This window comes from Bos taurus, chromosome 25 (assembly GCF_002263795.3).
Source record: "Bos taurus isolate L1 Dominette 01449 registration number 42190680 breed Hereford chromosome 25, ARS-UCD2.0, whole genome shotgun sequence".
NCBI classification, from domain to species: domain Eukaryota; kingdom Metazoa; phylum Chordata; class Mammalia; order Artiodactyla; family Bovidae; genus Bos; species Bos taurus.
This window is the reverse complement of record NC_037352.1, coordinates 35,883,720-35,909,622: the sequence shown is the minus strand read 5'-3', so window position 1 is coordinate 35,909,622 and position 25,903 is coordinate 35,883,720. Positions and strand designations below refer to the sequence as shown.

At 55.4% G+C, this 25,903-nt stretch overlaps 3 protein-coding genes and 1 long non-coding RNA gene across 15 annotated transcripts; 3 read left to right on the top strand and 1 right to left on the bottom strand.

The window, feature by feature from the left end:
* Nucleotides 1–56: 56 nt before the first annotated feature.
* GIGYF1 (GRB10 interacting GYF protein 1) lies at nucleotides 57–15,019 on the bottom strand. Of its 10 annotated transcripts, none has more exons than XM_059881357.1 (28): nucleotides 14,886–15,019; nucleotides 11,474–11,608; nucleotides 11,032–11,085; nucleotides 9,112–10,590; nucleotides 8,971–9,031; nucleotides 8,747–8,857; nucleotides 8,523–8,652; nucleotides 8,349–8,444; nucleotides 8,101–8,212; nucleotides 7,899–8,007; nucleotides 7,561–7,601; nucleotides 7,165–7,335; nucleotides 6,794–7,047; nucleotides 6,552–6,660; nucleotides 5,973–6,110; nucleotides 5,658–5,755; nucleotides 5,268–5,439; nucleotides 4,778–5,162; nucleotides 4,577–4,696; nucleotides 4,335–4,435; nucleotides 4,123–4,205; nucleotides 3,889–4,035; nucleotides 3,588–3,818; nucleotides 3,185–3,372; nucleotides 2,947–3,107; nucleotides 2,697–2,860; nucleotides 2,481–2,610; nucleotides 60–2,393 (listed from the first exon to the last, which is right to left on the bottom strand). In XM_059881357.1, the coding sequence occupies exons 6-28, from the start codon at nucleotides 8,779–8,781 to the stop codon at nucleotides 2,341–2,343; spliced, it is 3,228 nt and encodes a 1,075-aa protein (XP_059737340.1). In that variant the 5' UTR covers nucleotides 8,782–8,857; nucleotides 8,971–9,031; nucleotides 9,112–10,590; nucleotides 11,032–11,085; nucleotides 11,474–11,608; nucleotides 14,886–15,019; the 3' UTR covers nucleotides 60–2,340. The 10 variants fall into 10 exon arrangements, with proteins under 10 accessions (NP_001192927.1, XP_059737340.1, XP_059737341.1 ...); XM_059881358.1 differs by having other exon boundaries at nucleotides 9,112–9,263; XM_024984969.2 differs by lacking the exon at nucleotides 11,032–11,085 and having other exon boundaries at nucleotides 4,577–4,693; nucleotides 4,778–4,878; nucleotides 4,996–5,162; nucleotides 9,112–9,263.
* Nucleotides 6,832–10,148, top strand: LOC132343875 (uncharacterized). The gene is made up of 2 exons (XR_009492881.1): nucleotides 6,832–6,919; nucleotides 7,820–10,148. It is a non-coding gene; the product is annotated as an uncharacterized lncRNA (long non-coding RNA).
* LOC112444313 (translation initiation factor IF-2) lies at nucleotides 14,022–15,250 on the top strand. Its single transcript, XM_024985264.1, has 3 exons — nucleotides 14,022–14,083; nucleotides 14,370–14,482; nucleotides 14,799–15,250. Exons 1-3 carry the CDS (start codon nucleotides 14,022–14,024, stop codon nucleotides 15,248–15,250), a joined length of 627 nt encoding a protein of 208 aa, XP_024841032.1.
* Nucleotides 15,251–15,324: 74 nt separating this feature from the next.
* POP7 (POP7 homolog, ribonuclease P/MRP subunit) lies at nucleotides 15,325–24,582 on the top strand. Of its 3 annotated transcripts, none has more exons than XM_015460499.3 (2): nucleotides 15,325–15,432; nucleotides 23,900–24,582. In XM_015460499.3, exon 2 carries the CDS (start codon nucleotides 23,910–23,912, stop codon nucleotides 24,330–24,332), a length of 423 nt encoding a protein of 140 aa, XP_015315985.1. In that variant the 5' UTR covers nucleotides 15,325–15,432; nucleotides 23,900–23,909; the 3' UTR covers nucleotides 24,333–24,582. The 3 variants fall into 3 exon arrangements, with proteins under 3 accessions (XP_015315985.1, NP_001069950.1, XP_005225275.1); NM_001076482.2 differs by lacking the exon at nucleotides 15,325–15,432 and adding an exon at nucleotides 23,463–23,646; XM_005225218.2 differs by lacking the exon at nucleotides 15,325–15,432 and adding an exon at nucleotides 23,469–23,692.
* The last annotated feature ends 1,321 nt before the right edge of the window (nucleotides 24,583–25,903 follow it).

Below are 25,903 nucleotides of genomic sequence, written 5' to 3'. Positions count from 1 at the left end.
GTTGTGTCTGTCATTCCCAGTATCCCCTTCCCCCAAGAAAAAAACTCAAGAGGCAGCCGGGGAGAACACACACCAAGTTTTATTGGGGGGGGGAGTATTTACAGAGGCAGGTACAAGAGAAGGGTCACATGGGGTGGGGGAGATTGTGGGTACAAGGCAGACGACGGGATACAGGACGACCCCTGCACCCACCCCAACCCCAGGAAGGGCGGGAGAGCAGCTGGGGCCCAGGAAGACGGGCTGGGGGAGGACAGCAAGGGGCTGAGTCCCTGGGCCGGGGGCTCAGGGGCTTGTAAACATTGACCACTCTCAGAAGGGGATGGGGGTGGGAGAGGGCTCCCCCTACACTTCCTCACAGGGTTAAGGCCTCTCCAGGCTCAAGGGCCCCCTAAATTCAAAGTCTCTTTAGCTGGGGGGGAGGGGAAGGTAGAGACGGGGAAGAGTGTCACCCCCCCTCCCCTGCATTGGCTGCGGCAGGGGCGGGGGCAGTTACATTCAGTCACGACAGTACTCCCCCACACCTCTAATGCCGCCAAACACTGGCTTGAGGAGAGGGGGAGCTGGGGGGCCAGCAGCAGCAAGACGTTTCCCCCTGGCCCATCACCCCCTTATTGCTTTAGAGAGAATACAATATTGTCTTTTCACGGACGCTAACACTGTTGAAACCAGGGAGAAGCAGGTGGAGGGGGCCCCTCCACCCCCGAGGCCAGCTTTATCCCCCAACACTGACCCAGTTGCCACTTTGGTGCAAAAAAAAAAAAAAAAGAAAAAAAGGTCGTCTCTCTGGGGATAGATGGAGAAAGAAAACAGGGACCACTCCCCATTTCCCCAGGACAGGAAGGATAAATACATTCATGGAGGGGAGGCAGTGGCAGAATCTTGCCCTAATACTGCGCTCTGAGCAATGAGGTCCATGGGAGAAGTTAGATGAGAAACTCAAAAGATACAACAAACTTAAAGAAAACCCACGGATGGAGACAAACCTAGGTAGGTGATTGGGAATAAGAAGTTGGTGAAGGGCAGCCTACCCCGACCCAGGAGAGACAGACACTCCCATTCTTGACACCCCACCCTTACCCAACATTTAAAAATATCAGGGGAGCAGGGAGGGGAGAGGCCACTTGCTCCTCTCCCATTTGGTCAACAGAGGGGTCAGGGCAGAGCTGGGTGGTCCACATCCTACACATGCGGCTGCAGATGGGGGGGCTCCCTCCTAACAGCCCCGCGCTGCAGCCCGAAGCCCCCAGCGGCCCACTCCTGTGGCCTCCTTGGCCCCTCCTCTGCCCCCTTCACAGGAGAAACAACAGTCGTTAAGTGGTGCCTCTCTCTCCAGCTCCTGGAGAAACTGCTCTGCCCCAGCCTTGCTCAGGGTTGAGGCAGGGGGCGCAGCAGGGGCTCATGGCCCAGAGAATACATTCATGTGGCAAGGCAGGGAGCTGGGCCTTTCAGCTTCATACCCAAGCCAGCCCCCCCAATGGCAGCGCGGGGGAAGCCCCTCACCAGGGCCAGAGTGGAAGTTCTGCCAGCCTGATGGCAGCCAGATGAGGTTGGCACCGCAGGCCCTCTCCCATTCACTCCGTCAGCCGGCGCAGGATGGCTGCCTGGGGCGCTGAGGCGGCCTCGTGCATTTGTGCAACTTTCCCCGAAGCAGCAAAGCCAAGGGGCTACTCGGGCCAGGCCCCCCGGCCCCAGACACCTCTGCCACGGTCACAGCACAAGGGGGCCGTTCACAGCGGGTCCGGCCGGCGGGGCTGAGGGGGCCTCGCTGTGCAAACTGCTGGCGCCCCAGCTTCCAGTTACCCCAGTGGCCCACCTCGTGGGGCGGGGAGGGTAAGTGCAGCCTCGGGGGCCAGGCAGGACAGGTCCGTGGGGCCCATGTCCCCACTGCCCCAAATAACAGTGTGTTTTTACTTTCAGTCTCCTAACCATTTTTTTTTGTTGTTGTTTTTCTTTTTTCTAAAAAAAAAAAAAAAAAAAAACACCCAAAAACAAAAACCTCTGTGGATCGTCCATTATCACTCCCACTATCCGACAAAGGGAAAGGGAGTGCTTAGAGTCTACTTTTTAACCATTTTTTTTTTTGTCTCTCCTATGTTTCCTTCAATGTCGTTTAAAATTAAAACCAAAAAAACAAAAACGAAACCCTTCCCCCCTCAATCTGTAAAGTGCCTCGTGGTGGGTGAGTTAAGGTGCATCGTGTGGTTTGTAACAAGTGCTGGGGACCCTGCCCCTGCTTCCTCCTATGCTCCCCGTGGGGAGCCTATAGGCTGGGGACCCAGGGGTCCAAGCCGCTGCTGCTGCCCCTGGCCTACAGCCCAGGGCGCTGGTGGGACGGGCTGGTCAGTAGTCATCCACGCTCTCGATCTCACCAGAAGGTCCGTGCAGGGAGTACCCTGAAGCCAGGGGAAGCTGGGTTTGAACTCGCCCACTCGCTCCTGCCCGGTTCTGAGGAAGGAGCCGCCTCCCCGCTCCACACTCACCCAAGATGCTGGGGTCCGAGTGCAGCATCAGTGCCCGCCTCTTGGCCTTGCTGCCCTCCCCGGGGCCAAGCTTGGTGCTGTGGTTGGTCTGAAAGGCTGTCTGTAGGGAGCCGCTGCTCAGCCAAGCCTCCTGCAAGGCAACAGAGAGGAAAGAGAGGGGTCAGGGGGACTCTGGGCACCCTCACCCCCTCCAGCCAGGGCTCTGTGAAACCTCACCTGCTGCTGCTGCCGCTGCTGGCTGGCCTTCTGCTTGGCCCTCCGCTCCAGGAATTGTTTGGCAAATTCTTTGGCTTCCAGCGTGTCCCCCAGGCAGGAACGAATATAGTCGTGGACGTCATAGGGGGATTCCACCTCCTTGAGGATCGCTACAGCCATGGGCACTACGGGGCAGGATGGGGGTCAGGACCCACGGGACGGCATCTGGAACCCCTGGCCCGGCCTCCTGGGGTAGGTACGCCGCCTATACCGTCCAGGCTGCCCGTGGTGCTCAGCGTGTGCAGCATCTGCTCACACCACTGGGTGAAGCCATCCTGGGGCCGGGGGATGCCCTGCAGCAGCTTCAGCAGCTTCTCTTCCTCCTCCGTCTTTTTGCGCACAGGCCGACCAGACAAGTGGCTGTACGAGTCACTGCGCAGGATGCGGTGAGTCAAGAGGTGTCCCCTCAGGAGGCCTGCTCCCAACCCCCACAGTGGCCTGGCACCCACCTGAGAGAGGGGCTGCTGCGGCTGTTCTTCAGGCCCAGGCTCCGGGCCAGGCTCCCACTGCTCTTGAGGGTGTCTTCCCAGAGGCCCAGGCTGCTGCTGCCGCCCCCACTCTTGTCGGGCCCACCCCACAGCGGCCCGGCCTCAGATACCCACTGGTTCAGGGGGGCGGAGCCCAGGCCCCCGAGCTGCTGCAGATGGCAGAAAGTCAAGGGTGACCCATACAGGAGGGCACACGCTCAGGGGTGCTGAGCGGGGAAGTGCGTTCAGGTGGCAAAGGCAGGGTGAGGTGAGGGCCTCACGGCAGAGAGCGCCTCCGGAGTCCGACAGGGACCAGCGTGCCACCCCCCCTCCCACCCCGGGTCACCCTGGGAGCTGAGCAGAAGGTGCCCACCAGCCTGCTCACCACGCGGTGGTTGGGGGCCTGGGCCCGCGATGGCTCCCGAGGCGGGGGCTGCTTATGCAGGTGCCGCTCGCCCTCCAGCTGCAGCTCCAGCAGCGTCTTCATGGACAGGCCCTGCTTGGCCAGGCCAGCCCACAGCGGAGGCGGGGAACTGGGTGTAGGAGGCGCGGGGACGGCGGCCACCGCCTGCTGCTGCTGCTGCAGCAGCTTCAGCAGCAGCTCCTGCTGCCGCGCCTGGAGAGAGAAGCCACTGTGAGGGCCGCCCCCCGCGCCCACCCCGAGCCAGCAGTGGGCCGGGCCCCACCTGCTTGCGCCGGAACAGCTCCTCTTCCTCCTGCCGCCGCTTCTGCTCCTCCTGCTGCTGCTGCTGCTGGCGGCGCTTCTCTTCCCGGCGCTTCCGCTCCTCCTCCTCCCGCTTCGCCCTGAGCTCCACTTCTCTGCGCTCCTGGAACTGGAGGGTCGAGATCAGACGCCAGGCTGTCCCGGGTGCGGCCTGGTCCCTGACACCCAAGGACTCCAGCCCCAGGGGCCCACTCACTTTGTGTTGCAGCTGGAGTTGTTCTAGAATTGGACCCTGAGTCGAAGAGTTAATTGGTATATCCCAAAGACTGGCCTCACCGCCTGTGGGGGCAAAGGCAGCTGCAGAAGGGAGCTCCGGCCCCCGGCCCCCCCCACCCACAGGGGGCCGTCGGAGGTGGAGGGGACTCCCAGACCTCGGACAGGCCAGGCGGGCAGCTGCGGGCCACACACCTGACTGTGGTGAGGCTGAGGTATGTATGTCCCAGAGGGGACCCGAGTCTGGCACCGACAAGGACCGGTTCATCGTCGGGAGCAAGTTCTGGTCCCCGCCCCTGAGGAGAAAGCACTGAGGCTCAGCGCCCTGAAGCCACCTCCCGTCTGCCCCTCTCCCCACACCACCCGAGGGCCGTCACGTACAGACACACCACACACGCTCGGTCACGAGCACACAGCGAGGACGGTGGCGCACACACCTGGGGGGTTTGAGAGCTTGGAGCTGCTGCAGGAACGCGGTGAGCTGCTGCTGCTGCGGCGGCGGCAGGTCTCCCAGAGCTGCCTTTTCCCGGAGCACGCACTGCGGGAGCTGGCGGCTGCTGAGGAGCACGCAGGTGTGAGGCGGGCCAGCCCCGTGTCAGCGTGGGCCCTGCTGACCAGCCCTGCTAGGCCCCCCGTACCTGCCGACCAGCTGAAGAAACTGCTGGTGCTGCAGCTGCTGGTACAAGGCGGCTGCTGCCAGCTCCTGTTGCTTCTTCAGCCGCTCCTGGTCCATGTTTCCCTGAGTGAGGCCACAGCGTTCCCGTGGCTTTGCCCCTGTCTGGCTCTGCACCCACCGCTGCCCTCTGCCAGGCTCCTGCCTCCCTTCCCTGTTCCACGCCAAAGGGGGTACACTCACCAGCAGCGGGGGAGGTGAGGGCCCAGGGGCAAAGGGTACGCGACCCCACATCTTGATCACCTCACCCAGTGGCTGGAAGCCCTCATCACAGCCCCGCTTCACCAGCAGGGCCATGGAGAAGTAGCCCGCCTGGAACCACTCCGCCATCTCCTGGGTCGTGAAGGGGCCTGGGCCAAGGGAAGGGCAGCTGCGGTCACAGAGGTGCGCCAGAGAAGACCTCGACGAGGATGGTGCTGTCCCCGAGCCCCACCTGCACCCCCTACCCTGCTCACCTTGGATCTCGCCCTGCGGGTCCTTGTAGAACCACTTCCGGGCCGCACCATGGCTGAGGGGGAGGGCAGTGGCGGCTGCAGAGTGACGCAGGCCCTGGGCCTGGATGGCGGCCGTGAACTGCTCCTCCTCCAGGGAGCTGTCCTGCAGGGAGGCCACGAGCTTCTCCGCCTCCTGGGAGCCCAAGGGAAGAGGGAAGGTTCAACTGGCCACTTCCATCAACACAGAGGGGGCTGGGGCTGAGGGGGGGGTCAGAAGATGAGGTCTGAACATGGAGGGCAAGATGGGGAGAAGGTGGGAACCTGATCGAGGACAGACAAAACCAAGGCTCTCTCTCCTGCAGGGAAGGGTTCCTACAGTCTTCACAGCCCACCCTACCCCCCGCCCCACACCTGCTGCAGGTGCTTCAAGCCTTCATCATCTTCCAGGTCTGGTGGGCCAGGCGGTGAGCCCGCCCCAGGACTTAGCTGCATTCCCCTCATGTCCTCTCCTAGAAGGAGCCAAGAAGGGAAGGTGGGACAGGGCAGTCAGAGAAGGGGGCAAGACAGTGCCCAGCCACCACTCTTACTCCAGGAAGGTGGGTGCTAACTCTGCGCCCCTGCCACCTCCCGACCAACTCCCCTGCAGCCTCCTTCCCACACGGATGGGGAGCTGTTTCCCCACAAGGTCCAGGCTCCAGGGAGAGGGTGGTTCTGCCCTCGGGCTACCTTCAGCTGCAGGCAGGTCTTTCTCCACTGGGTCATCGCCTTCCCCGTTAGCTCCCCAGAGCGGGCCCAAGGTGGGCAGTGGGGACGGGGAGCTGGACTTCTCCTCCTGAGGAGGCAGCGGGGTCAGTTCCTTCCCACCTGAAAACCAAGGGTAATTACCAGAACTCAAAACCAAGCCGGAAGGCCTGAAAAGTGATTAAGCAGAGATTGTATTATTGTGGCCAGAAGAACCTCTGGGTATTGAGTCCACCCACACAACTTTGGTCAACACGACTAAGGTTTGGTGAACTACCACCACAGAGCCTGCTCTGCACACTTCCCTTTCTGCTCCTACAGTGAGGCCGTGCGTCCCCAACACCGTCCAGGGCTGCGGACCTACCACCACTGACTCAGCACCGTGTTCGACAGATTCCTTGAGGGATTTCCAAAGGTTGTTTTGATTCTGCTTTGATTTTCATCTGATACTTGGCCTTTTGGACAGAGGCCTGCTGTTTTCAGGCTCCTCCACACACTCCATCTGCACCAGCCTTTCTACGCAGACTCAGCTCAAGGCCGCAGGCATCCACCCCACAGGCTTACCCGCCTCGGGCCCCTCCTCGTCTAGCCCTTCGGAAGGTTCTTCCTCCTCTTCCTCCAGGCCCTGGAAGTCGAGCTCCTGCTCCTCAGGAATGGGCTCCTTGGGGCCCTTCTGCACGGGGCGGGGGGATACGACGGGGAGATGAGTGGCAGAGAATAGAGTGCCGTGAAAGGACCCCCCCTTTGGGGCAGGCAGGTGCCCACCAACCTCTAACACAATCTCCCCCTCGTCTCCTTGCAGATACCTTGAGAGGCAAGAAGGCCCCGGAGGCATCAAAGGTGCCCATTTCTTCGTCCTCATCATCCAGGCACCACTCCGGGAGCCCATCCTTGTCGTCATCGAAGCCGTCAGGCCCCCTGCATCTCCGGAGGTGAGAGCTCCCCCCCCCACCCCGCCCCTCCTCTTCACCACACCCTCCTCGATCCCCTCGCAAATCAAATTCAAACTTGCGACGCCGGTCCCCATGTTCCCGCCAGCCAGCAGAGCGGGGGCCACCATCTGGGCAGGAAACGTGGGGGAAGGAGAGTCAGTACCCAGTCAAGCCAGAGTCTCCACCCTTCTGCTGCCCACCAGGACCCCCCCGCCCCCTCAATGCCCACCTGACCCCCATCTCACCAGGGCTGGTGGAGCGCCAGCGGTCACCGTCTCGCCGGGGTCCTGCCCCGAGTCTCCAGCTGCCTTCCTCTTCTTCCTCTTGCTCCTCTCGGAGAGAACGCCAATTTTCGCTATCTGAGCGGGCGTGCTCCTTCCTCGGGCCAGCCCCTCCCTCATCAAACCCGGAGCGTGCTTGGGGGCAAGGCAGAGGGGGAGACACAGTCAGTGGACAGCGGCCACGGTTCCTGTAAGACTCTTATCAGACACCTTGCGGGGAAAGAAGAGCCCAGCTTTGGGCCCTCCTGCCCCCACCACCTCCCCCAGGAAGCAGCCCCCAACCCGGGTCAGCCATTTCAGCCCCTCGCCCCCTCTCAATAACCTGCAGGGCCCAGCCACCACCCCTGCCCCTCTCCGTACCTCCATCTCTCCTGGCCGATTTCTCAAACCGCCTCTCGCCTCTGTGGGAGGGAAAGGCGTGGGTCAGAAGACCAGTCCCTCCCTACCTACAGGATCTCAGCTCACCTTGTCCATTCTGCCCTGAGAGAAGTGAGGGGCGGGAGGTGGACAGGGCTTGGAAGGGAGCCCAAGGGCAAGCCCAGAGACTTGGAAGGACAGGGCAGGGCCACAGGGATCAGAAGGGATGGACAGAGCTCTCTGACCAGGGCTAATCTGGCAGGTCTCCCGGAGTCCTCTGATGACAAAGACCCAAGCCTCCCTCCGTGGGGCCCTCTCTGCCACCCCGTCCCAGCCTGCACCTGTCATCCCAACTCTGGCTACGCTGGATCTCCCGGGGGTTTCGGCCAAAGGCCCCATCACCTTCTTCAATGCTTCTTTGGTAAAAGCAACTGTCACCACGGCCACGGCCTGGAGGAGTGAGGGGCACGTGGGAAACCTGCCAGATCACCTCCCCAAGTCCTCAAGACCGCCTGCCCCGGAGCACGCCATCACCCCCTCTACCTCGGCTCCGTGTGCTGCCCCTGCCACGGGAGGCGCCACCTAGGGGGGGCCCAGCCCCTTTCCCCATCAGCCTCAGCACGGCCACGCTGTTCACTGACAGGGAGAAGTTTCTCTGAGGAGGGAGCCAGGGGTGGGAGTGAGGACCCAGGCGCCCGAGCAACCCCCGTCCAGAACCACACAGCCTCTGCCCCCACCTCTCCAACCCCAGCCCCGCTGCTCCCGCTGGGGCTGCCCTGGCCGGGCCCCACCTGCTCCTCCTCAGTCAGCGGCTCCAGCGCGAGGGGCTGCAGTGGCTCCTCCTGCAGCAACGCAGCAAACTCCTTGTCCTGCAGCTCGTCAGGGACCTGTGGATCGGGCAGGAGGTAGGCATGCTCCTGGGCCCTCTCCGCCAGCTGAGGCCCCGCACCCCCGCCTGCGCCTACCTTGCTCTCCTTGACGTAGAGGGCCAGCATCTCCTCGCGCCCATAGCGATAGTCGGCCAGCTTGTACTTGGGCATGGCGGGGGACGGGGGTGGGGAGGCCACACTGCCACCACTGGAAAGAGCCCTCAGCCTGGAGGAGGAACACGCAAAGGGGAGAGATGGGAATCTGAGCAGCCCTGTCCTTCCCGGGCTTCTCCATGCCCCTCTAAGCACACCTGACTCACCACTCAGGCCCAAAGTTGAGGGTCTCCGCTGCCATTGTGGAGCTGGGCGTGTCCCAGAGGTCGGTGGGGAGGAGCAGGGGAGGGGGTACCTGGCGTTCACTCTCCAAACACCTGTGGAGGCGCGGGGGATGCTAGGCATTGGGGATGGCACACCCAGAGCCTGAGAGGGTGAGTACTAGGCTGCCACCTAGGTGGACACAGTAACGGTCTCACCAACGACTCACCTAAGCCAGCCACGTGCCACTCACACCATGAGTTACCCAAAGAGTCACGCTGGAGGAAGGCCTAGGGGAGGGGAGGAGACAGGCAGCTAGAGCCCCTGCCAGCTTCCGCAGGGGGATGCCCTCCCTCTGGCCCAGACTCACCTGGCAGCCTTCCCCGGGGAAGCGGGTAGGGCAGGGGCCGGGCCCTCTCCAGGCAAGAGCCTGTGCTGGAGTGAACCAGGATCCCCGGGCAACTAGATGTTGGTCTGAGCAGAGCAGTGCCCAAGGAGGGACCTTCACATCTGGGAAAGATCCTTAACGAGGGGCAAAAAGAATAAAGTGGGTTAAATGAATGGTCAGACAGACCTCCCTGCCTCCAGCCCTCCTCTGTCTCACATAATAGGAAGGCCCACAAGTGCCTGGAAGCTGCTGGTTAGGGAGCACAGGGGGCCACAGCCCTGGCTCCTCCTCATCTCTGCCCTCTGCTCAGCAGGCCTCCCAGGAAGTGAGTTGACTCAGCAGAGCCTGAAGGAGGAGCTGGAGGTGCGGCAGAGGATGCCAAGGGCCGCAGCATTCAGTAAAGGGGGCTGGGGTACACGTGACGTTCATGTCAGCTGCTCAGTCGTGGCCGACTCTTTGCGACCCCATGGACTGTAGACCACCAGGCTCCTCTGTCCATGGGATTCTGTCCAGGATTCCAGGCAAAAATACCAGAGTGGGTTGCCATTCCCTTCTCCAGGGGATCTCCCTGACCTAGGGATACAAACTGGGTCTCCTGCATTGCAGGTGGAATTTTTTTTTTTTAAAACCATCTGAGCCACCCGGGAAGCTCACACATGATGTTTAGGACAAAGATAAAACACACACAAACCAGCAAAAAACCCACTGGAATCAAAAATGTTCTAGAGAGGAAAAAGGCTGGTTAAGAGAATTAGAAATTATCCGGGGGTTACTTCCTTGGCCCAGAGGCTAAGACACTGCTCCCAATGCAAGGAGCCTGCGGTTCGACCCACAGTCAGGGAGATAGGTCCCACATGCTGCTGACTAAGACCTGGTGCAGCCAAATAAACAAACAGATATTAAAAAAAAGAAAGAAATTTACGTGGGAGCAAAATTACCTCTCCCCTGAAGACTCAGGTCTGGGTGCTTGGCTCCGAATCCTGAGACTCAGCTTGGGGAGAAACCTGGTACAAGGGGAGCAGGGGGGCTATTCCCAAGCCAGAGGTGGGGGGCACACCAAAGGCTGCAGGCAGGCAAGTCTGGCCAGCATGCCCAGGACTCACTCACCAAACAAGGATCAACACCGAGGTCCTTTCCCTGGGATCAGAAAGCCTGATAAGTACAAAGAGCCAAGAAGGGAACGGTACTACTGTAAGCTAGGAAGAAGGCTCCCTCACCATAAAGCAGAAATAAGGTCAGAGTCACTGGGCTGACAGAAGCGTGGGGGAGGCGGCAGTGGCCCGTCCCTCTAAGGAACAGCTGAAGAGGCTGTCAGGAGGTGGCTCATCCCTGGTGCTTCTGAGCACGGGGCAGGCAGGCAGGGTCTCAGGGAGCCGTGTGCAAGGGCCTCCCTCACTGGCTGGGGCGGGGGCTGGACCGGAGCACCTCCACAGTTCCCATCAACTCCAAGACTCCACCGCTCTGGGAAGGGGGAAGAAGGGTTTCCACCAGAGGGGACATGGGAAGCGGCTCTCGACCACAGCTGCAGGCCAGAAGAAGCAAAGTCCACCCGAGACACAGGACCCACCCCAGAATCCCAGCAGCCTAGGCTGAGATGCAGCGCTGGACACCGCCCAGAGCAGGGCTGACCTCCCCCAGCTCCGGCATCTCCTCTGCATCAGCCTCAGCTGGCCCCTTCCGGAGATGGAGCAGGCCCTGGCGAACACGGCCGTCAGAAGACAAGCCTGTTGCAAAGTTCTTCCCATCACTCAGTTCGACTCAGCCTTCCAGAACGGTGGAGGCTGGTTAAGTCTGTGGATGCTACAAGCCTTACGGAATTCACCCAATGGATGAATCTTGAAAACATTAGCTAAGTGAAACATGCCAGTCACAAATGAACAGATACTGGATAATTCCTCTCACCTGAGATGTCGAGGTGAGTCAAATTCAGAGGGACAGAGAACAGTGGTGCCAGGGCTGGGAGGCAAGGAGTGGGAGTTGTTTTTTAGTGGGGATAGTTTCAGCTGAACTGGGGCAGAGGAAAAAGCTGCAGGGATGAGGCGGATGGCTGCACAACAACATGAATGTATGTAAAGCTGCAGAATTGTATCCTTAAAAATGGCTAAAATGGTGTACGTTATATCTGACCACCACTTAAAAAAGATCTAAGGGAAAAAGAAGACATTTGGGGATAGCTCTCCCATACCTAAGTCTTCTCCACTCCAAGAAAAACACCCCACTTCCTAACAAACTCAGGAGAGGCTGTTCTGAGCCTCTTCCAGGCCACCCCAGAAGAGCCCCATCTCCCAGATGGACAGGCCGAAGAGCCCGCGGTGGGGCGGGAGACAGAAAAGGGACGACTCACCCTCCCACCCGTCCAGGGAGTGGCGAAGGCGGCTGGCCGCCAGGTGCCTTCCTCTTCGGGCCGTCACCTTTCTGTCGTGGTTTTAAGGAGCGAACTGAGGAAAAGCGGCTGGCTCCGGGCAGAGAAGCAGGGAAACTGCAGAGGTGAGAGGAAGCAGAGGAGTGGCGGGTGAGAAAAGTAGAGTGTCTGGGTGGGCCCAGCCGGGGGAGGTCTGGGTCTCAAGAGCAGGTGGCTCCAGGGCCCCTCTTCTGACTTCGAGCAGCACACAAGCGCCCCGTGGCTTCTAGTGCCAAACAGGCGCGCACCTTTTCCACTGCTTCTCAACTGGGGGCAATGCTGCTCCCCAGGGCACATCTTGGGGGACAATTCTGGTAGGCATGACTGGGAAGTGCGACCAGCATCTCACGAGCAGAGGTCAGCAACACTACTAAAAATCCTACGATGCACAGGACGCCCCCCACAACAAAGAATCATCTGGACCCAGATTATCAATACCCAGGGGCTTCCCTGGTGGCTCAGGCAGTAAAGAATCTGCCAGCAATGCAGGAGACCCAGGTTCGATCCCTGGGTCAGGAAGGTCCCCTGGAGAAAGGAATGGCAACCCACTCCAGTATTCTTGCCTGGAGAATCCCATGGAGAGAGGAGCCTGGCGGGCTACAGTCCAGGGGTTCGCAGAGTCAGACACGACTGAGCGACTCACTCACACTCTCACACACACACACACACACACACACACACAGATTAACAATAGTGGCAAAGAACCCCTTCTGTACACCTCGGGCAGAGGATAACCACACCCACTGTCTGTTTAGGGGGAAGAATGGAAGACAAGGAAACCAAATTTACTCCAGTTCATTCCCCTCTCTGAAGAGTGAGGGAATCATCCCCTAATTACACTGTCCCATGAGAGAAATCTGAAATCCCTCCAGGAGGGAAATCCTCCAGAAAAGAACACATTAAACAAAATTGTCCTAAGTCATTCACAAACTTTCAAAGCCCTGCATTTGGATCCCTTTCCAGTAAAGAGGAGGAGGCGGCAGGCAGGGGACTGGAGACAGCCTCCCTCCCTGGCTATCTGATCTAAGGGTGTCCTGCTTAGCCCCCACCTCTCAGCATCTGTGCACCTCATTAATCCACAACCCCCCCCCTTCTCCTCAACCCTCACTATACCCTCCCTCCGTGGGGCATCTGAATTATTGCCATTAAAAGGCTGCCCCCTACTGGAGTCCAGGGGCGAGGACACTGATCCTGGTGTGCACAACAGGCTTGAGGAACAGGAGGGGAGCCTGTTCTCCCGCGTTCTGAAATCACAGGAGAAGGAAAAGATCCAGAGACTAGGCGGTCCCAGTACACACTAAGTTAAGAACATTATTTCCTCATTCCATCACCCCTAAAATTAGCCCCAATCCAGAGCAATGCGCCTTGGCACAGGAAGGCACCACCATTAACAGAAGTAGAATCCCAAATTCCCCAACATTTGAGCAAGCGCCCAGCCCCAAGCTTGTTGGCGGTGACTCCGCCCTTACTCAGGGTGGAAAGAAAGATTCTCCACGCATGGTAGGAAGGGAACTCGGAGGCTTAAAAAGAGGTGCAAGCCTGTGTTCCTCCTAGCAGGTATTTTAACCCAGCTCTACCCTCTGAGCCGTCAGGACAATGCCCTGAGGAGTCTAGTAGTTAACAGTTTTCAAAGCATTTTCACACTTTACCTCATTTGATCCCTTCTGCCCACTTGCTGAGGCTTGGGCTCCAGCCAGGGAAAACAAGGAAGGGATGCTGTAGCTGCCCTGACAGGAGACCCCGATGTCTTTGACACGCTACCCAAGCCTGGAGAAGGAGCACACACTCGGCAGGAACCACCCCAAACTCACAAGCATACTTTGTGAGTTTTAAACCATTTTTCTCATTAGCATTTAAAAAATCATTCCCAGAGCCACCTTTTCTCACTTCCTCTGCGTGAAAGTGGGGCCTTTTTTTCTATCCCAAACTCCAATCACAGATGTAGAAACCAGCATAAACCGGGGTCCTTTCATCCATCAAATCACACACAATACTGACACATCCACTGGCTGAGAAACCCAGGCCAGGAGTCAAAGAACAGAACTCACTTGAGTGTCACCACCATATGGGACCCTCGAGGTCCCCAGTCCCTGCCATGGCAGCAACTCAAAGCCCAGATCTGTTTCAACCCTGCCTGACGACACGCTGGACCTGCCATCTAGGAACTAAGACTGAGGCTGGCGTGAGGGTGGGTGGCTTGGGACAGCATAGAAAACGGTACAGATGAAGGACCAGAGAGCAAACTCCCACACCGCCAGAAGCTAAGGGGACCAGCCTGTGAGTACCCAAGGTGTTCCAGGTGCAAAGCCAGGAGGCGGGGCTAAACTGCAACCGAGTGTCAGCTCCCAGGAGCAGCAGAGACTGTGAAGGCTGATTATTGGAAAAGCAGAGATGAGAAGCAAGAGGGGAGTGAGACTGGGGTGAATGGAGGAAAGAGCTGGGCTAACAATTACTGGCTGAGCATCTATTTCCCCGGGCCAGGCCCGGCGCTATGATGGACCAGACCTGGACGCTTACTGGGAATTCTAGTAGTGACTGTGTACGACCTGCCAGGTGAGGGTCTCTTTAAAGTTAACTTGAAAAAATAAAAAACAGTCAAAGTGTGTGGGGCCGTGACTGGGGAGCTGCTGCATCAGGAGAGATGGGCTGGGAAGGGCCCAGCCCGGCCACAGGACAGACTAAGGTGTTTCACTCCGCCGGGCAAGCGGGAGGAAGGAGACCCCAATGACCAAGCACTAATGCCGCTCGCTGAAACGTAGGCGCAGACCCAGTCGAGGTACTGTGGTTAAGAGAAGACGCTTCCACGTTAGCCAAAGTCACGGATCGCTTGCACTTTAAGACCCGCCGGGCCCAGCTCAGGCCGAGAACCCGGAGGCACATTGGGAGAAACCTTCGGGGAGCGCCGGGCATTAGGGTCCCGGGCCCCCGGGCGGAGGATGCAGGCGGAGGGAGGTGGGAAGGCAGACCGGGGTTCCGAGGGGCCGAAGGGCGACCGTTAGGAGCGCGGGGGTGGGAAGCAGGCAGGCCGGCCCGGGAGGACGGCGTGCCCTTCAGGGAGGGGGCGCCAGGTGCGGGGGCGCCGGCGGCCGCCCCCGGGAGGGAGCCAGCCTCCCTCGGGGCGGCGCGGGGGCCCGGGCCGCGCGGGGCGGGGAGGGACCGGCGGGGAGGCTCGGGAGGCGGGCGCACCGGACGGCGGGGGCTGCGGCCTCGGGAGGAGACGGGGGAGGGTCCGTGCCGGCGGCCCGCGCTCCCGCTCTGGCTCTCGCAGGCTCGGCGCGGCCGCCTCGGCGTCGGGGGCGGGCCTGGCCCAGGCCCGGCCGCGGGCTGGGGGTCCGCGGGGCCGCCGGGCGCTTACCGCGGCGGGCGGGCGGCGCGAGGCTCCGGTCCCGGGGCGTTGGCGACGCGCGGCGGGCCGGGGGGGCGGCGGCGGAGGGGGTGGGGGCGCTGGCGCTCCCGCGGCGGCCGCTCCTCTCTGTTTGTGTTTGTAGCAAGATGGCTGCCCGCCTCGCACCACGTGACGCGGACGCGGGGCCGCCCCCGCCGCCGCCGCCGCCGCCGCCGCCGCCGCCACAGCCCCCCTCTGCGGCTCCGGCCCGCTCCGACCCGCACGACCTGGCGCGCTCCCCGCGTGCCCGGCGGGCACGGCCCGGACGCCTGCCGCCCCCGGACCCCCCCCGACCCCGGCACGTGACCCGGGAGCCCGGTTCCTCACGTGACTAGGCCTGCCGCGGGCCGGGGTTGGGGGGGTGAGAGTGTCCCGGGGAGTGCTCCCCGGCAGCCCCCGGCACGTGACGCGCGACCATCGCGACGAAGGCCGCCGCTGGCTGCATCGCCACTCTTCGGACGGTCGGCTTCCTCCGGGAAGCCCGCCTGGGTTGAAGGAGACCACATACAACCCGGAGGTGTGTTCATCAGATATCCCGGGGTGTATGAAGTAAACGAGGAGCCGAATGATTTAGAAACTGTCCGCGGCAGCGCTGGCTGGTGAGATCTGGAATTTGCATCTGACTCCTCCACTGAGTGGCCCCCTAGACCTCGGGGGCAAAGGATTTAACGCTTTAACGCTACCGGGCCTCAGATTCTATTATATAGTAAGGTATTGAGGATCTTCTCTGCCCTATCCCCTGCCCCCATTCCACTATCTTTCCAGAGTGCTGAAAGAATTAAAATAGGTGCGTGTGAGAGGCTTTGGCAAGAGAGAAACTACTATGCAAATACAAGAAGTAGATTGACACCGTCTTTGTTTAAAAAGGAGGTTTTCAAGAATGACTTTTCCGATTCCTGAACTTTTTTTAGGATGAAAAAGTTTTGGGTGTGTTTTCACCGTTTTCTTTGGAAGTTACTCCAGAATGTATACTCTTACTTACCAGCTTTCTAAAACAGCCGTTACCAAAAACAATGTAATTCTCAGGACCGGGAAAGGTAAATTCAAACTTGGAACTTGAGCCCTCTGTCTTGTGCCAAAAGGGATCGCGGACCTCAGGAGCTACCAGGAAGGCCCTTTGTTCTTGCACGGAGTACACCCCAGGCTTTTATGCACTTGGAGTTTTCATGACCACTTTTTTCAGTTCCCTTGACTTTCTTGAAATCAGGATTCCTGTCTCAGTGTAGTCAGTGAAGCTGCTTGCTCAGAGGCTGAAAATCCAACTGTTTAAAGCGAGGGCTTTTTGGGACTTCACTGGTGGTCCAGTGGCTACGACTCCCTGCTCCCAATGCAGGGGTCCTTGGATCACTCCCTGGCCAGGGAACTAGATCCCACGTGCAATAACTAAAGGTTCAGCAGGCTGCAACCCAAATCCGGTGCAGCCAAATAATAAATAACTATTTTTTAATAAAAGGTGAGGGCTTGCATCCATTCCAGACTCTGGCCTTGGGCACTTTGCTAATCTCTGAGTCTCTGGATTCTATAGTAGAGTGCTGGAACACAATGTTTGGCATAGGGCAAGCACTTCACAAATGTTAGCTAGTAGGGCCTTCTGACCGGAGAAGGCGATGGCACCCCACTCCAGTACTCTTGCCTGCAAAATCCCATGGACGGAGGAGCCTGGTAGGCTGCAGTCCATGGGGTCGAGAAGAGTCGACAGGACTGAGCGACTTCACTTTCACTTTTCACTTTCATGCATTGGAGAAGGAAATGGCAACCCACTCCTGTGTTCTTGCCTGGAGAATCCCAGGGACGGGGGAACCTGGTGGGCTGCGGTCTGGGGTCGCACAGAGTCAGACATGACTGAAGCGACTTAGCAGCAGCAGGGCCTTCTGAGCCCAGGATATTCAAATTGTTAATACTGTATGAAAATGTATCAGCAGAATACAATCTCAGGTCAAGTTCTCATAGAAAAAGGTTCTCAATTATGGCAGCTGTTTTTTCTTAGTCCCAAACTTTTGTTGTTGCTATGTTGTGTCTTCACTTTAGCATGTTTTAATTATTAATTAGCAAACATGAGATTGTCAGTTATGGTAGAGAAATGTTACAGGGGAAAAGAGGGATTCCTGTGAAGTGGAGGCAGTCAGGGAAAGTGGTGACTTGTGTCGAGCAGGAAGGGCAGGATTTGGGTAGATTTGAGAAAAGTGGGCATTGCCTTTAGAATAGTGACAGTCCAGGATGATGGGAGAAGAGGGCCTGGATTGCCTGTTGGATGAGAAGCAAAGAGGAACTTAAAGTTTAGGGCTTTGACTGCTGGCATGATTTTATTTTTTTAATCTTTTGGCCTCACCCCACAGAAAGTGGGACCTTAGTTCCCTGCCCAGGGATCAAACCTGTGCCCCCTGCATTGGCAGTGCAGTCGTAACCACTAGACCAGTAGGAAAGTCCCCATGAAAATGCTTTTGATTGAGGAGGAGTACTTTCCTAGGGAGAGCACGCCAGACTCCAGGGTGGAAAATTGGGAGTGGTTCCCTGTGTACCAGCTTGTGATCCTGGCCAAGTAATTATGCCCCAGCTGTAGAGTGGGAATGCTTCTGCTGCTGGTGACACTGTGGAAGTTGAATTGTATACGCAGCCTCTTTGCGAAATGACATAAATCGGAACTGTGAATTTTCTATACAAAATTAAAGAAAATTTTCTGAATGAAGAAATCACTTGGACCTAAGATTTTTGTTTATTCAGGTACTGTGCTGTGAAATATCTGGGTTTGTGTTTTTTAAATTTGGAAGCTTTGAACTAAACAGAGATACGGTTAGATGATTAATTAAGATGACAGGGAGGTCTCAAGTAAGACTAAACAGCCAACCTCTCTGCCTTTTTTCCTAATGGCAGATTCCCCTGCAGTGTTTGCCTTCCATGAAATGCAAAAATGTAAGGACCATCTTAGCGTCAAATCACTGTGTTACAATACCTGGCTTCACCCACCTAAGTTGCAAGCCTTTATATTTATCTGTATGTCAGAGTTTTGAAAACATTTTAGATATCATGAAAAGACAGGCAGCCTGAGTAATGGAATGATAGCTCTTTAACAGTGCTTATTGTTAATTATCAGACAAAATGGGCCTTACAATTAATTTATTGTATTCAAAATTACTTGCTGCCCTAAGCAAAGTTCTTTGGTTGATCAAGTGTAAATGCTTGTCAAGTCACCAATGCAAAATCACCACATTGATAAATCTGGTCACTACCTCCTCCAGGAAATGCTTTCTTCACCTGGTTTCCATATCACCATACTCCTTTGGTTTTCCTCCTACTTCACCAGCTTCTCTTTCTGAGTCTTCTGCTGGTTCCTTCGACTTCCCCTTCTCCTAGAGTTCAGACCTTCCAGGAACTGCACAGGATCTGTGCCCCACTACCAGATATTCCTGCCGCGCCTTAGCCTTAGCTTCCTTTGGAAAACCTTGCATCCCCCAAGGTTATGTTGGCTGCGCGTCCTTGAGGGGCCACTGAAGCCTCTACGTGTTCCCTGCTGAGCAGTGGTCACACTGTCTCGCTCCTCTTGTTGGCCTTTCACAGTAAACCATGAACTGCTCAGCCCAGTATTGTTCAAGGATGTTTCTAGTCTTCCAGCAGCCTAACAAGTCTCCTTGATCCAACTTTATTGCCGAGTAGTATTCCATCATATGGATGTACCACACTTTAACCAGTCACCCATTTAAAAACACATGGATTGTTTCAGATCTGGGGCTATTACAAATAAAACTGCTGTGGACATTCATGTACGAGTTTGTAAATGTCCGTGAGTGCTCTTGCTGGGTCATGTGAGTGTGAGTTTAGTGTTAGAAAGAATTGCCAAATTATTTTCCAGAGTGACTGGACCATTGAAGATTTCCACAGTGTATGAGAGATCCAATTTCTTTGCATTCTCATAAACACTCACTATTGTCAAAAATTTTTTTAAATTATTTTTATTTGGGGTTGCACGGGGTCCTCTTTGCTGAGTACGGGCTTTCTCTAGTTGCAGGTGGGGGTTCCTCTCTAGTTGTGGTGCTTTGGCTTCTCATTGTGGGGGCTTCTTGTTGCAGACCACAGGCTCTCCGACGTGCTGGCTTCAGGAGTTGCAGCACATGGGCTCTAGAGCCAATGGGCTTCAGTAGTTGTGGTGCATGGGCTTAGTTGTCCTGTGGCACATGGGATCTTCCTGGACCAGAGACTGAACCCATGTCCCCTGCATGGGCAGGCAGATTCTTAACCACTAGACCACAGTCAGTTCAGTCGCTCAGTCATGTCCGACTCTTTGTGACCCCATGGACTGCAGCATGCCAGGCTTCCCTGTCCATCACCAACTCCCGGAGCTTGCTCATACTCATGTCCATTGAATGGACGATGCCATTCAACCATCTCATCCTCTGTCGTCCCCTTCTCCTGCCTTCAATCTTGCCCAGCATCGGGGTCTTTTCCAATGGGTCATTTCTTTGCATCAGCTGGCCAAAATATTGGAGCTTCAGCCTCAGCATCAGTCCTTCCAATGAATATTCAGGACTGATTTCCTTTAGGATGGACTGGTTTGATATCCTTGCAGTCCAAAGGATTCTCAAGAGTCTTCTCTAACACCACAGTTCAAAAGCATCAATTCTTCTGCGCTCAGCTTTCTTTATGGTCCAATTCTCAACATCCATACATGACCACTGAAAAAACCATAGCTTCGACTAGACAGACCTTTGATGGCAAAGTAATGTTTCTGCTTTTGAATATGCTGTCTAGGTTGGTCATAGCTTTTCTTCCAAAGAGCAAGCGTCTTTTAATTTCATGGCTGCAGTCACCATCTGCAGTGATTTTGGAGCCCAATAAAATAAAGTCTGTCACTGTTTCCGTTGTTTCCCATCTGTTTGCCGTGAAATGATGGGACTGGATGCCATGATCTTCGTTTTTTGAATGCTGAGTTTTAAGCCAGTTTTTTCACTCTCCTCTTTCACTTTCATCAAGAGGCTCTTTAGTTCCTCTTCGCTTTCTGCCATAAGGGTGGTGTCATCTGCATACCTGAGGTTATTGATATTATAAGGAAAGTCCAACATTTTTTATTTTAGACATTTTAATAGGGGAGTAAGGGCTTCCCTGGTGGCTCAGTGGTAAAGAATCTGCCTGCCAATGCAGGAGACTTGGGTTTGATCCCAGGGGCAGGAAGATTCCCTGGAGAAGAAAATGGCAACCCACTCCAGTATCCTTGCCTGGGAAATCCCATAGACAGAGGAGCCTGGCAGGGTACGGTCCGTAGGGCCACAAAAGAGTCCAACAGGAGTTAGCGACTAAACAACAGAACAAACAATAGGTGGGGAGTGGCATCTCATCATGGTTTTAATTGCATTTCCATCATGGCTAATGATGTTGAACATCTTTTGCGCTTATTTGTCATCCTTATACCTGTTTGCTAAAGAACCCTCTGTTCAAGCCCATTTTCTAATTGTTTTCAAATGCTTGAGTTTAGAGAGTTCTCTAATCTGGAGACAAGTCCATTGTTGGATATGTGACTTGCAGGTATTTTCCTCCCAGACTGTGGTTGGGTGGCCTTTCACAGAGGAAAAGATTTTTAATTCTGATGACGTACAATTTATTAATTCTTTTCTTTAATGGATTGTGCCCTTGAAGTTGTATCTAAGAACTCTTTACCTGACTATGTCATGAAGACTTTTTTTCCCCTATATTTCTTCTAACAGTTTTATAATTTTACATTTTATGTTTAGATCTACCATCCATTTTATGCTAATTTCTTTGCATTGGGCTGAGGTTCAATTTCAATTCCTTGCCTATTTATTGAATTAGCACTACTTGCTGATTAGACTCATTCTTTCCCCATTCAGCTGCTTTTGCACCTTTGTTAAAAATCAGCTGGCTGTACTTGTGTGAACCTGTTTCTGGGTTCTCTACTCCATTTTATTGACTTTTATGCCTGCTCCTTGGCAGATACCACACTGTCTTGATACTGTGTTTAGACAATAAGTCTTAAAATCGGGTAGTGTGATTCCAACTTCTCGTTTTTCAAAGTTGCTTTAACTTCCCTTGCCTTTCCATATAAATTTTACAATAAACTTATCTACATCTTTAAAACTTTTGGCTGGGGTTTCATAGGAATTGCATGAAACTTTGGGAGAACTGACATATTTTGGACTTCCAATAGAGGGACACGGTCTATCTCTCCATTAATTTAGATCTTCTTTGATTTCTTTGATTAGCATTTTGTATTTTTTAGCATACACATTTTGTACATGTTTTTGTTAGACTTATACGTAAATATTTTCCCTCTCCTTCCTTTCCTGCACCCTCTTCCTCCCTCTCTGGAATGATTGTAAATGATTTTAAATTTTGGCTTCTGATTGCTTATTGCCAGTATGTGCTTAGTCACTCAGTCGTGTTCGACTCTGCGACCCCATGGACTGTACCCTGCCAGGCTCCTCTGTCCATGGGGATTCTCCAGGCGAGAATATTGGAGTGGGTTGTCATGCCCTCTCCAGGGGATCTTCCCAACCCAGGGATTGAACCCAGGCCTCCTGCATTGCAGGCAGGTTATTTACTGTTTGAGCCACCAGGGATGCCTCCATTTTATCTCCGTTGTGGAATTTATCTATGTAGAGTTGTTAGTATTATTCTCTAAGTATATTATAACGTGAGGGGTTTTTAAAGCTATTCCCTCTTTCATTTTTGGGAATCGTAATTTGAGTCTTCTTTCTCTAGTTCTTTCTTTTGTGTCAGTCTTGCTAGAGGCTTACTAATTTTATTGATCTTTGCAAAGAACCAGCTTATAGTTTGAGTTTACTTCTGTGTTCACTTTCATTGACATTTGCTCTTTTTATTTCCTCCCATCTTTTCCCGTTGGCTTTACTTTTTCTAGTTCCTTGAGGTGAAAACAGATTATGCAGCCATCTTTTAAAAACAGTGTTCAGTGATTCCAGAAAACTCCTTGGTTCCCTGAAGAACTCCTGTTTGCCCATCAAAATTCAGTTCAGGGACTTCCCTGAATGTCTAGTGGCTAAGACTCCACACTCCCAATGCACGGAGCCTGGGTTCCATCCCCAGGCAGGTAACTAGATCCCATATACTGCAACTAAAGAACCATGTGCCCCAACTAAGACCCAGGCAACCAAATATATATATATATAAAATTCAGTTCGGATGTCACTACTGAGACATTGTAGTCAGCCTTTCCTCTTCACCCCCAAATAAACGCCACCAAACCTAAGAATCTGAAGCTTAAAAGAAGTGCAGGCTTTAAATGGTGCTGGGAGGTTAAGTTCGCAAGAGCCTGGCCTCTTTCCAACCTTTAGTTATTTGGGGTCAAACTCCACCCTAGGCAATAAAGAGAGCGGTCTGGGGGTACATAAAAATGCCAATTCACACGTGTACGTTTACAGTTTATACGGTTACATTGGGTTTTGAAACTCGGTAGCAAGATAGGAATTGTCATCCCTATTTGAGTGATGAGGAAACTTCCGAGGAGAGTAGTTGAGGTCTCCAATGCAGGTCTGACTCATTTTCGAATGGAATTCTCCAAAAGCTAAACCAATGTGGGCAGAGAGCCCCTTCCCAGTGGTCTTGGGGAGCCACCAATCCCCGCAAGTGCTGCGCTGCCCTTCCCGCCAGGGGGCGTACGTCCCAGCTCCCAAGTGGTCGCAGTGACCGAAGAGCTGGAAGGCAGTTGAGGGGTGCGAGTGGGTGGGTCAGGGGGGCCACAAGGAAGCTGTTAAGGCTTGGGAGGGGGAGGCCTACGGCTCAGGAGAAGGGGCCAACAGAGGATGAGATGATTGGATGGCATCACCGACTCAATGGACATAAGTTTGAGCAAGCCCCCGGAGATAGTGAAGGACAAGGAAGCCTAGCAAGCTGCAGTTCATAGCGATTCAACCACAACGGCTCATAGCCCTCGATTGGCCTTAGAGTCAGCCCTGCCAGAGGAATGGGAAGACGGCTCCCCGTGAACTGCAGAGGGGTGTCAGAGCGCTGTCCTCCCACAAGGACCGGGCTTCGGTACTCGTTTACCCGCTCTTGGTCTTTGGGCGACGCGAACCTTGGGCGGGAAGTCGGTTCTGCCAACTCCGCCACGCCTCCTGACCCGAGGAACTGCGACGGACGCAGACACCTTCCCGATCACGTTCTATGGAACTCGGCGCCCTCCCTACCATCTTTGGAAGGCCCTGACTCCCAAATTCTCCAAGCCCCCACAAAAGTCTCCTCTCCTCTATTCTCTCCTTGGGGACCGCACCCGCCCCCCGCCCCCCGCCAGCCACCCTCGCGAACCGGGGACTTGGACTGGCCGCAAAAAGCCAGAACTTGCCCTACCCAGATCCTCCCCGGACTCGGACTTGGTACACGCCTCCCGCCTCCGCGCCCCGCCTAAGAGGCGTACACGTGGTAGATCCCGTCAGCCCCGGAAGCCTCGCGTTATTCAAACACATCGCGCGGTTTTGCCAGCTCTGAGGAAAGGGGCGGGGAGAACGCAGGCCGGGAAGGCGATTCGTGGATCCCTCAGGCCTGGCCGCGGCAGGGGGGACGGGCGCGCGTGCGCACTCGGCACCCTTTTCCGACGCCCCGCGCCTACAGGGCTTCAGCATTCCGGCGTCTGTGTGGCGCGCCCGTCTTCCCTACTGGGGTCCTGGTGGTCGCGGGCAGCGCCACCTCCTCCGGCCAGTCGGCGCAACGCTCGACTGGCCTGGCAGAGGAGCGGGCCGCGTGCGCGTGGAAAGCACGGGGACTGGAGAGAGTAGGCGCTGGAGTGCTGGGGAAAGGGGGCGGTGGACGGACCCGAGGTGGGGAGCGTTGTAATGAATGTCCGCGAACTGAGGGTAGGGGAGCTGCGGGAGCTGGAGTTGAGTGGGAACGGACTGAGAGTGGGAGGGAAGAGGGGCGTCGAGTGCGCCCCCGCCCGGGTGCACCCTTTGGGCTGGAAACCGGGTGGGGAAGGAAGCGTGGGTCGCTCCTCACCCTTGGTTGATCTCGTCCCTTTCCCGTGCCAGGGCACACAGCATGGCCGAAAACCGAGAGTCCCGCGGGACCGTCGAGGCGGAGCTGGACCCGGTGGAGTACACCCTGCGGAAGCGGCTTCCCCACCGCCTGCCCCGGAGGCCCAATGACATCTATGTCAACATGAAGACTGACTTTAAGGCGCAGCTGGCCCGCTGCCAGAAGCTGTTGGACGGAGGGGCGCGGGGTCAGAACGCATGCAGTGAGATCTACATTCACGGCTTGGGCCTGGCCATCAACCGAGCCATCAACATTGCCCTACAACTGCAGGCGGGCAGCTTCGGGTCCTTGCAAGTGGCTGCCAATACCTCCACCGTGGAGCTTGTCGATGAGCTGGAACCGGAGACTGACTCACGAGAGCCGCTGACCCGGATCCGCAACAACTCTGCCATCCATATCCGTGTCTTCAGGGTCACGCCCAAGTAACTGAGATGAAGCTGGCCCACCTTATCCACCCATCCCCATACAGCTGGGGCTCAGATGTGGCTCTTCTTGTCCTGAGTACTGTCATGGATCTTTCAACCAGAGCCATGTAGGAAAAAGCCCATCCGCTGGCAGCCCGGAGGACTCTGAATTGAGAGGGCAATTACCGTCTTTTGTTGGGCCCAAGCAGTGGGTCTTCCTGGATCTTTGTGGTCTGTAGCCATTGTCCTGTACAATAAAAAGTTTCAAGTTATGTTGCTGCCTGGCCACCCACCCCGCTGCACTGCCTCTCCCCTGTGTAAATTCTGGAGAGGAGAGTAGGAAGAAACTTGACAAAGATTTAGATACAGGAGGGGAACCCTGGTGTTTCCTGCTTTCATAGAAAGAACATAAATTGTCCTACAGACACTGCAACATAAGACAAACGTTAGTGCAGTGCAGAAGCCTGACAGCCCCAGTGTTTGTTTTAAAATATTTCATCCTTGCAGAAGAAGGCAGAGAGAATAAGTAGATATTCTTGCCTGCTGGCAAGCAGCTGGGGTCTAGTTGTGTGTGAGGAAACTATCAGCTTCTCTGTTGGTAGTTCCTGGGCACAGGAAGGATGAGGGCTTAAGGAGAGAGAAACACAAAGATGGAGCCTCCTTTGTATTAGGTTGTGGGAGGGATTGACACGGCTTCATTTGATCCCTGGTCCTGGGGGATCCAAAGTGTTCTAAACAGCTGTGGTTCAGACCCCTTCACACCCTGTGGCTGGGCTGTTCTAAGTGGGAAAGAAAAGCCTTCCCTCTGACTTACTGGGCACACAGGTCATAAGCACTTATTTGCTTGGATATTTCTAGGAGGATCTGATTTTTCGTATTTATCAAACGAGTCGTCTAAAGCAATGTTTATCAGAGCAGTTGATGACCCATATGTGGGTCTTGATTTACTAGGTCAAAACCTTTTTAAAAATCAAGTAAAAAGTAACTTCCATGGTAATATTTTGTTGGCATTTTTATAGATATGTATATAGATGTGTGCTAGTTATGACATCGATTTTACTGTTGGGGGAGGTCACAAGAGCTTGAAAGACTTTGATTTAAAGGTTAGTAACTGAATTTGGTTCTAGTTTGCTTGAAGGCAGTTTGGTTTGGGATTCTGAAAAACAGCCTTCTCATTTGGCAAAACCTCTCCCTCTGGCTTGAAGGTTCCTGCTGAGGAGGGACTCATGCTGTGGAAGTGACTGCCAGTCGCACAGGAAAGCAAACTCTTCACAGAAGGACTGGGGCTTCGTTCTAATGACTAAACACAGCCCAAGTGCCTTCTGTGAGCCACAGACCTGGGCTGGGCCCTGGGGATACAAAGGTGGGTATAAAATGGCCCCTGCCTTCAAGGAGTTCACCATTTAGTTGGGAAGGTGGATATACCAGTTTTCGTGCAGTGAATAAGATGTGTGATGTAAGAGGTAAGAACAGCCACAATAGAGAAGTGCAGAGAAGGAAATGGCTAACTTCCTGCTGAGGTCTGAGATGGTTTCACCTTTGACCTGGGTTTTGAAGTATGAAGAGGAGTTTGCCAGGCAGAAGAGAGGGGAG